At 36.8% G+C, this 11,343-nt stretch overlaps 1 protein-coding gene across 1 annotated transcript; it reads right to left on the bottom strand.

Moving 5' to 3' along the window:
* Positions 1-1,876: 1,876 nt before the first annotated feature.
* LOC139115605 (solute carrier family 25 member 32-like) lies at positions 1,877-11,089 on the bottom strand. The gene is made up of 7 exons (XM_070677861.1): positions 10,825-11,089; positions 9,627-9,777; positions 9,064-9,149; positions 8,107-8,288; positions 5,420-5,533; positions 4,845-4,990; positions 1,877-4,311 (listed from the first exon to the last, which is right to left on the bottom strand). Exons 1-7 carry the CDS (start codon positions 10,961-10,963, stop codon positions 4,179-4,181), a joined length of 951 nt encoding a protein of 316 aa, XP_070533962.1. The 5' UTR covers positions 10,964-11,089; the 3' UTR covers positions 1,877-4,178.
* Between the last annotated feature and the right edge of the window lie 254 nt (positions 11,090-11,343).

Genomic DNA, 11,343 nt, shown 5'->3' with positions numbered 1-11,343 from the left:
TAACTTTTCTAATTTGGTGTTTCCATTCTAATCTATTGTCTATTTCTACGCCAATGTACCTAGTTGCTTGCACTTCATTTATTGTTACTCCTTTAACATCAATTGTACCTGTTGATTCCACTGACATATTTTTGCCTCGAAAAATAAGGTATTCAGTTTTTGCTGAATTAACAGTTAATTTATTGGCATCACACCAATCTATGACGTTCTTCAAGTTGGAATTTACTTCTAAAAGATCTATTGTCTTTTGCACGTTAAACGTATGAAATAGACTTGTGTCATCTGCAAATAGGCGGGTGTCAAAGTACTTTGTTTCATGTGCTATATCATTTACATATAGGAGAAAAAGTGTTGACTAATCGACCCATGCTTATGTTTTTTCCGGACGAAAAATCGACCCATGTTTGGGGATTTTTTCGTGAAAAAAGCGACCCATTCAGGCGGCACATACCCGTACATGATAAGGGGAGCGTTCTCTCATCCCCAGAAGCTGGCTCTTCTCTCTGTGGCACAACCTCCCGCCGTAGAACTTGTAGAAGCCCCTCCATATGCACCCGTTTCTCTCCCTGGACAAATTTAAATCCAGATTCTAAAAATACATGGTCTAAACGGTTTATTCATTTTAAATTCCAACAAGAACACTCATAAGAGCAGCAAAGGCCTTCCAAGACTGGGTAATTTGTTATTGATGACGAACACATTTCAAATTATCTTTAAAATCCAATATTTCATAAAAAGGGGTGTGATGTGTTTTCAAAAGCATAGAAACAGTAAACACAAGAGGCGCATGAATGCCTTTTACTTGCAGAATTTTTCTTGGCGAATCTTTCCTTAAAAAATTTCATGTGCTTCGGCGACTGAATACGGTTGGATGTGAAATAGTAAGTTGTTCACTCGTACTCGCTCGTTTATAAACTTCACCAGAAATGCACCGTAGAACAAACGTTTTCGATATATTTTGGCTCCGGAGGGCGCAATACCAATGGTCGATCGGTCCGTTATGGTGTGATGTCATGGAGACCTTTTGGACAGAGTTTAAAAAAATCCTACAAACATTTAAAATACGGTAAGAACGTCAGTGTTTCAACCGTTTGTATGTAACTTTTCTAGGACTGATGTACTGTTTCGTCAAAATTATACATATTTTGAATTTTTTGGTACCATGTTGGACTGAAAATGAAATGGACAACGCGAAACGGGAAGCCATAACCATGATGTTAGAGGTTCAATCACACCAGTTCTTCAATACAAGTAAATTATGGGGCCAGTAGTTGTATCTTTTTATTTTTTCACAATACTTTTACTTTGTATGTCAATTTTGAGTTCTCTTGTTCTACCCACTAAAGCGTGTGAAACACATATTTAGCTTGTCAGCATAGCATCTCTCACAGTAAAATGCTCAGTAATTGTTTATATTTGAGTTCTAGTCTGTACTTGAATTCACACAACAACAAAGACAATGCAGTCTGAGTTGAAAAAACTCAACACGTTTTGGGAGTAGTGCAAGAAACTGTAGTTGACATTGAAAATAAGACTAGAGGGAAAAATCAAAAGTTACGGACTTCATAAAGTGAGACATTTAATTCGGAAAACTCTGGAATAATACATTGCCTTTTATTTTAAAGGGACGATGTCTTGAATGGACACCTTGATCTTAAAAACTTTCATTCTTATACATGTTTCAGTGAGGATGTGTCTACAAGGTGTGAATCCAAATAGTCATTCGGAGACAGCTCAGCCTGGAACCCACTAGAAGATTCTAGTCTGTGATACCTTACAGACAGCTGCTCCAAAAAAGTCGTTTGGTTTGATCAATATCTGATCTAGACCAGGGATGTCCAGATGCCTACAACAAACTAACACTGACATAATCATACACAATATCAAGAAAGGAAAACAGAATTTACTCCAAATACCCTGTTAATGGCTCAAGCAAAAGCAAAAATTTATCACAAACAGAAATCTTACTTTAATTGTCTGAAAGTCAATGAGATGGCAGGGCAAGTCAAGGTGTACTTCAGATTTCTTCTTGAAAATTCTGTAAAAATCATCTTTAATTCTTGGCTTACAATATTAGTTAGATGCTGTAAAAGATTCAAAACAAGTCACATTTTATATCGTGCACAATATGAATTTACGTCGTCTGCTATTACGACACCAAGTTACACAAGTGTTTATACTTCGTATATATCACCCATGCTGGTACAGAAGTCTATACATCATGGTCTTTTGAAATAAATGGCTGAAGTGAAATGGTAAGTGATGTTTTTAGAAGGAAAACTACCATATAATATTCAATGGAATACAGCCTCCAAAGTGTGTTCCTCAAAACCAAATTTCTGATAGTCATTATGATGCACACTTAGTATGGCTTTGATGATTGTAGAGTTTCCCGCAGCTCGGAAAAGCAGAGCACAACAATTTACGTGACAATGTATAATTTGCATATTTTTATATGAAAATGTATTCCTTTTGTACAGTTGTTAAGATATGAAGAGACCACACCAAAAATCAGAGGGGTGGCCCAACCCTAAAAATTCCCTTGTTGTGAGCCATGGATGACAGTAGACAGGAACAGTAATACATGACAACAAAACACTTCCGAATCTCTTGTTGAAACATTTCCACGACAAAACACCACCACAATTTTCTACAACTTGAAATATAACACTTCACCTTCTGTTTTGAATGTTGCTGTGAGATTTTCAGGGTTTCCACTTCTGCAGTTAAGATCTAAATCTGTTATAATAATTGTTTCTTTCACACTTTATCTCAAACTGTCAAGTGTATCCATATAGTCACTCTCATGAGAAAATCATAGTAGTAAAAATTTTGATTTAGTCAAAGATATTTCTTGAAAATATTGTATTATAGGACGTAAAAAAGTAGCAGGGTGACAATAATTTATTATCTGCACATGCAAATTTTCATTCAAGCAAGGATACACATATTTCATGTGAACACCCATATTTTTACTGAGCTAAAGATGTCAAGTTCAAACAAACTGTACATTGCAATCTTGTGACACACGACTCCCAGCACATGATAAAATCACACTTGAGTTAAAAAGAAATTACCAATTTAAATAAGGTATGTACCAATACATAATGTTTTGAATATGAGTGGTCTAAGGTCTCTTTAAGCCTGTTATCTCAGGTAGAAGTTTTTTTATTTACCTTTTTTTTTGCCAGACAATTTTCACACACACAATTGCACCAATACATATACTCATACAGATACAACTATGCCATTTAAAAACACATGGCAATCCACATATACACATAGATAAATGTTAATATACATACGTCAGTACCTGATTCTGTACAACTTTGCTCATAAAAACAAATACTTCTTGCTATTGTACAAACGATTTTTCTATTAAAAACACCTTCTTTGTAAAAATGCCGCGTCTTTGACAGATTTTGCTGGTTTGTTATGAAACACTGATCTTCTAGAGATAATTTGGATCGATACATGAGTATTTCAACATCCTTGCAGGTAGAGGACAGCTTGGGAATAGATTTTCAGAATTCCTCTGAAAAACATCGCAACATTAAACCTTGCGCAAAGCATTGTCATCTATGAATCGTCAACGAGTTTAACCCAGAATTTGAACAGACCAAAGTACAAATCTACCTGTGCAAATGCGCACAGAAAATATTTCAGTGCGCATTTGTACATGTGAGTTTGTTTATGGTACCACCATTATGTGACCTCTTGAGTGTACTGTGCGTCCTTTTTATTCAGGAGTAGAACCATTAATGTATACAAACTCTGTACACAAGCAGTTTCAGTCTCCCCTTTCTCTAATCAAGTTAGCACGTAGAATGGTTGCCATTTTGTATTTTACGTAATTAATCATTTCCACATAAAAAATTTTTTCCAGGTGACCTTGAATTTTTCTCTTGATTGTCAAGTTTATGACAGCAAAGTATGAACTAATGCCCCATAGCACTGAATTGCAAGGCATGTACTCATTACGAAGACAAACATGTGAAAGAAAAACTGTCATGGAGTTACAGAAAATATTGTGCGCAATACTCAAGTGAGAAAAAAGGAGCTGAAAAAGGATAGAACTGAAAAGATGCTAGAATTTCATAAATTCCATGCTGTAGCAAATATAATCGGTAAAATTTAAAATTAAATGTAGAAAAGATTTGCTTTATATCTTCATAGGATCATGAGGGTAGTTTCGGTGGCATCAGTGCATACTTCATCTTCTCATAGACTACAAACGTGATGCACGTTGCTGGAGTTACCCGTAATAAGTTTGGAACTAGACCCTTGTAGAAACCCTTGGCTCCTTCATACCTGTGTAGTGGAGAAAAAAAAAATTGTACGTGAGGAATAGCCAGTGATGATGCTGTGAATTTTGATGTATGATTGCCAGTACTGATGCATCCTTGCAATACATTTATGGACAGATTATGGAAAAAGATTATGCAGTCAGTGATTTGATCTTTGTGCGAATTGCACTGTAATGCTCGTAGAAGGGTGGGTTCTTGTCTTGTTTCTTGTTGCTGGTTTACAAGAACACTTCAAAAGACATGTTGCATTTTTGTTTTAAGAAAAAAACATAGTTTGAGACAATTCCCTTCACACAAATCCGTAAAATGTTGATTATCAAAGTGCTTTGTATGTATCATACAATACTAAATAAATAGTAGTGATATTACCATCAGAACTATACAATTCCAAATCATCGCCACATCCTAGGGTCCCCATTGTAACTTCAACACATTTCACTTAATCAAATTTTGCCAATTTGTGCATCCAATGGTGACCAGGCATCATTGACCTCAATGCTGACCCTCGAGTATAATACAAAACACGTATGCACTTACTTCCACGTCTTTCTCACACAGTCAGAGACACTGTTGTATCTCTTGTGCTGATCCTGCAGCCTGACTCTGACAACCTGGTATGGATACGTCACACTTACGGCAAACAATTTGGACAGAGCTGCAAACGTGATGTATGCACTCGCCCCCTGTAACAGAGACAAATATATATATATCATTGGTATGAGTGTGATGATCATAGCTGCAGTAAATTTCCCAAAATGAAATAATTCCTTCCTTTCATTTTGATAGCAATACAACTTCTTCCTTCATTGATTTTTAACTCCTTTCCGGGTACATAAGTCTAACCACACTGCTAAAATCAATGTGATTTTACCAATAAGAGGCTATGCAAAGTCTATCACATGATACAAACTTGGATTTGTTAGTTTTCTCCGCTGTGATTAAACAGTACACCTTGAATTCCTCCTCTGTGTAAAAGGCACTTCACGGACAGCTTCCAGAAGGAACATGTTCGATATTTTCCATAAAGACATACCTGACAAACAACAAATCTACAGATGATATTCAGGTAATATATACACTGGTTATTCCATTATCAAATCACTCTCACTTACCAGTTGTGTTTCATTTGATTGATCATAGTGATTATTGTACAATTTTTTCAACTCTTCATACGCCATGAATTGCAGTGCACCATGGGAAACACCAAGCAACCCTGGTATGAGACCCTAAACAGAGACAGTGAAAAATGTTACTATACTGCGAGTAATCTGTATGCTACATCAAGTACAGCATCTCCCCTGAGATTATGGACTAAACGAGTTTGTAGCAGTAAGCTCTATGGACAATTACAATGCTAAATAATTTAGTGACTTGTCAGAAGGTATGGATCACTTTCATATCAAATGGATTGGTTGGTACGGAAAGCTGTGAATAAAGTTCTTGACATTTTACGTGAACTTAGAAGATCATAATTTCTGTGTAAGTTTCTGACTGTCACTGAACAATTAATTTTGTGGTTTTAAGTCTTTCCAGTGATCATTTGTTGTCTGCTGGATAAAACTTTTCCAAATTACTGCTATTAGTGCAAGATCGAGGCAGATTAGTATTAATTTATGCAAATTATATTAATGAGCATTATTTCGGTATTGAAATTTTATGCTAATTGTTCTTTATCAATGTGGAATATTCATCTGCCTTGAATTGTACATTATATAAATTATTTGGAACAAGTCATTGACAATGACATAGTCCCCACTTGTAATAGGAGTATTAGTCTTGATGGGGCAGGGAAATGTGGTCATTAAGAAGTATCACTGTAGTGTATATGTTCAGATCTATGGACACATAGGTCTATGTCATTGTTCCCAATTTGAAACAAGAGGCATGTCTAAGTTATGGTTCTAAATCGGGAAAAAAGATCAGACCTATAGCTGTATTGGCCAGCCAAGAAATACATTGTGGCATAATAAATGAGTTACACGATGTGACATCTTAAGGTCTATTATCCTATCAAAATTGAAGCGTAAAGAACTTGTGGTTACTGAGTTATGCATATGCATAATCAAGTCAAAGGTCATAAAGGTCACGTGACATTTTGAAAAAAAAACTGTATTGCTAATTAATCCATATATGCCAAAATTCAGACCTAAAGCTCTATTGGCTTGCCCACAATTATATATGTGCAAATTAATGAGGTAAAGCATGTGTTGTCATAAGGTCTTCCATCCTACTAAATATAAAGGACATAGCACTTGTGGTTACTTATTTATTGACATAATCGTGTATTCTAGGTAAAAGGTTATCGAGGTCACATGACATTTTGTCAAATAATTTCTCTCCTATAGTCTATCCCTGTATACCAAAAATCATACATCTAGCTCTATTGGCTTGCTCAAAATTAGATATGCACATAATTAATGAGGTACAATATGTGGCGTCATAAGGTGTCCTATCATACCAGATATGAAGGGTGTACCACTTGTGGTTCCTGTGTTATGGACAAATATGTATATTTGAGGTCAAAGGTCACCGAAGTCACGTGACATTTTGTAAAAAAAATTGTCTTGATAAGTTATCCCTATATACCAAAAATCAGACATCTAGCTCTATTGGCTCGCTCAAAATTAGATATGCACATAATTAATGAGGTACAATATAAGGCGTCATAAGGTGTCCCATCATACCATATATGAAGGGTGTAGCACTTGTGGATACTGAATTATGCACAAATATGTATATTTAAGGTCAAAGGTCATTGAGGTCATATGACATTTTGTCAAAAAAAATTGTATTGCTAAGTTATCCCTATATACCAAAAATCAGACCTCTAGCTCTATTGGCTCGCTCAAAATTAGATATGCACATAATTAATGAGGTACAATATGTGGCGTCATAGGGTGTCCCATCATACCATATATGAAAGGTTTACCACTTGTGGTTACTGAGTTATGGACAAATATGTATATTCGAGGTCAAAGGTCACCAAGGTCACATGACATTTTGTCAAAGTGTCTGAGATATCTGCGTGAACGGATGGACTCACGGACGACATGACCCAATCTATAAGCCCCCTGGACTTATCTGTGGGGACTAAAAACTGTGTCACTGCATCCTTTTTGCAATATGAATACGATGAGAACTAAATTTTTATTTTTCTTGGCCTTATACATGGGAGTCTATGGACTGCCTTATACATGGGAGTCTATGGACTTCCTTATACAGGGAGTCTATGGACTGCCTTATACATGGGAGTCTATGGACTGCCTTATACATGGGAGTCTATGGACTGCCTTATACATGGGAGTCTATGGACTGCCTTATACATGGGAGTCTATGGACTTCCTTATACATGGGAGTCTATGGACTGCCTTATACATGGGAGTCTATGGACTGCCTTATACATGGGAGTCTATGGACTGCCTTATAGATGGGAGTCTATGGAGGTGAAAACTAAAAAGTCCTCTAACACGGCCAAATTTGATCGCATTGTGAAACAAATCGACGTGCATCTGTATGAGGTAGGGTACTATCCTTGTACCAAGTTTGAACGAAATCGCTCCAGGCGTCTCTGAGATATCTGCGTGAACGGACGGACGCACGGACGCACACACGGACATGACCAAACCTATAAGTCCCCCCGGACGGTGTCCGTGGGGACTAATAAGTACCACAAATTTCAGTGTGGTGGCCGTGTATTTAGCTTCAGGCAAGTATCTAGACAGTACTAAGTCATCATAAAGATCAGCGAAGCAAAAGAAAGGAAGAGTTGTGAGTGAAACTATATGATCGTCATTCTTACACTGTATAGACCAGGTATTCCTTCAAATTTGTATATTTTGAACAAAGCGTCTAACATCCCCTTGTACTTCTTGGGTTTCACTTTGACGTCTGACTTGGAAAGATTGCGGATACCTTCATACTGTAGAGCCAGTCTGGTTTTAACAACCCAGATAGGATTGGTGATAAAGAGAGTTATAACACCTAAAAATATAAAAAAGCACCACTTATTTGTTTCTTATGGAACATCAAGTGAGAGAACAAGACTTCTATAACCATACCTGAAACAATGTTATAGCTATCCAACAAGAAAAGTTTTAAGAGCAGTCTGATATAAATTTTAGTTTCATGCAGAACCTTACCGCTAAATACTTCATTTAATTTGCTTTCTGCGATTATGAACAGCTGCCTGCAATTCAAATTCTTATATTTATACCCATATGGTTCCACTATTGAATGAGACGAGAGTGTTGTTGTTTGAGATGTTCATTTCTCATGTAAAACCCTTTCACCTCCATGGTTTGGACCAACCCCAGTGTTATCAACAGTGATTGTGGACCTGTTAACCCTTTGTGCGCTGTAATTTTTCCGACCAAAATTTTAGTGCCACATTCTACCAATTTTTATGAATTTTTCTGTATTTGTTTTGATAATTTTGGAGCAAATGGACATCATATTTGATAAACTTCAGTTTTTTTTCAAAATTTTGGCAAAAATCTGAAAAAATTTGACTGGGATATATTTTGTAAAGTTGACAAAAATTGACTTTGGTGCTCAAAGGGTTAATAGGTGATTGGGATGAATAGATAAAACAAACACAACCATATCATAAGCATGGTAGCCCTTTTGCTATTATTTTGTGAGTACAGTTCTCACTTAAATTCAGAAAGAACAGGAAACAATGCAGTGTGAGGGTATATCTTCCTGATAGTGTGGAGAATTTAAAACTTTCAAACAAGTTCCCTTTGGTAAATCTCACCTGATGTAGCTGCCGCAAGGATGTGTCTCCCTGGACCTAATGGTTCATTTCTGCCGTCTTGCATGTATGTTTTAATTGCACCGTAACTGTAAAGACAGGAAACAAGAACAAACTCTAAAATCAATTTTGGCTAAACCTTTCATCTTTCTAGTTTGGGTGCACAAAAATATATTGAGTATATTGACCCTTAGTTATCCTGCAAGGCCTATCACTTCCAAATCTGCCAATCAGTAAAAAGCAGTATTGAACCAAAACATATGGCAGGATAAGGGTTAAAGTACACTTTCAATCCGGAAAACATAATTTGACTTGTTCTGGCAAGTAACAAATAGTGGCTACTTTGTAGAGAGACACTGCATTGTTAAATGTGAAGAAAAATTGGTTTGTCACATTGTACATAATTAGTCTAAATGTATAATGCTGAAAATTACAAAGGCATGTAAAATTTCATGTTAGGTCATAGACCCTACGGTTTATAAAGGGTCTGTGATTATGTGTACTGGATGTTTAGTGGTTACTGTATGATGCATGACAATACAAAACATGACTCTATATATACTTACAAAAGAAAGTAGAACCCCCATGATGCACCAGCACCCCATACATTGGGAGCGACTCCCTGATAGAGGCCTAGATAGCCACGCTCCCGGACAATCGAGGTGAAGGCATGTACTAGGCCATTGTAGGTTGGTCTGCCTCGCAAGCCATCACTAGCTGAAAGATAAAACTCAGTGATTAAGTAAGCAAAAATTAAGCTGTTTGTTTTGGTAGTTTGAATGTTTGTCCACATAAAACAGTTTATTTTTCATCATACTGGAGATTTAACAGGACATGTGACACTGTAAATCACTTGAGAGCAAATTTGAAGTAACTTCTGATCCTTGATATCATCCTGTTACATTTGATAGGGGCACATTCCAAAACTAATTCTCTGAACATTCTGTGGCATACAACTCATGAATGAATTAATGGACAACTTCGAGAGGGCAGCCCTTCAAAGGTCTTGAGCAAGTCTGTGATACTGTCAAGATCGAGAGATAAAGGTTATAATGCTGAGTACAGATTAAACTATCAGCTTGATGTATCTGATAATATTTATCATAGCTTCACTTATTACTATTCCAGTGACTCAAAATAAAGCACTGGAATTTTTTTCAATATTCTCATTAAATGTCTCATCCACAGTTTCCTGGTAAACAGTCTCTGATATGTTGAAATATCCATCACTTGGCTATTCTATACAGCTATAGTATGTATTAGGTTTATGAAAGAGTCTGTCTGGACAGAAATTTTCACAATGGTAATATGGGATATTCATAATCTGTGTTATTGGGCCAAATACTGGGTATTTTAAAAATCTTTAAAATTCTCATATTACGTACAATTTATTTATATTCATATTCTTTATACAGTAAAATTTTAGTTTATTACACATCCCTTCTTATAACGCCTGGATAAGTTGCTTTTATGAATTTAGTTGTGCTTATAAGATTCCACATATGTGCCATTTTGTAATTGAACTTGTACCAGAGGTCAAACCGAACACAAAGTCCTACACAAAATTTCAAAGCCGTGCTGAATATTTCTAAGGCTGGGACAATGTTCAAAATGATTGAATTACATGTAATGGGTAGTTACCCCTAGGTACTAACTCAATACTTTCATCATCACGTCGACGATCAGATGATACATGTCTCCGTGCACGGTGCACGTGCACGGTCCCTCCCTTGTGGAGGGACCGTGCTCCGTGATGTATCTTACCTGCGAATCGAATTTTCACTAAATCCAAAGGATGCAAGGCGAGGGTTGAGATGACGCCACCAGCGATTCCAGCTACTAAATTCTCGTATCGTACATGGCTAAACAGCGAAATCGCTTGTTTTTGGACCTGGTCAGCCATGACATCAACAAACTCTTTAAAAGTTTGCAGTCACATAAACGTAGCAGCCTTGTTTTGTTATCTGCGACACGATCGACGACTTATTCAACCGGGCGCAGCCATTGTTGATTACCCATTTCCGGTGGACGTTGGGGGCGACACGTAATACTAGTATGTCGTCATTCGTGACGTCATGTCCTTGTTCCAAGAACAGAGGCACATTGTCTTGGCGTAAATGCGAACTTGAAAACCATTGCGTGCTTAGGGAGCGTTCAGTTATTATGGCCGGGGGTGGGCCGGCAAATTCTTCCTGCGCATCAGTCAAAATAACTGAACCCCCTACCCATTGTACCAAAAAATTGATGACCAACCCTTTCAAGATGACAAAAATTTCATGACCC

The sequence above is a fragment of the Ptychodera flava genome, chromosome 17 (assembly GCF_041260155.1).
Source record: "Ptychodera flava strain L36383 chromosome 17, AS_Pfla_20210202, whole genome shotgun sequence".
NCBI lineage: Eukaryota > Metazoa > Hemichordata > Enteropneusta > Ptychoderidae > Ptychodera > Ptychodera flava.
Note: the sequence above shows the minus strand (reverse complement) of the source record. Positions and strands in the feature narration are given on the sequence as shown.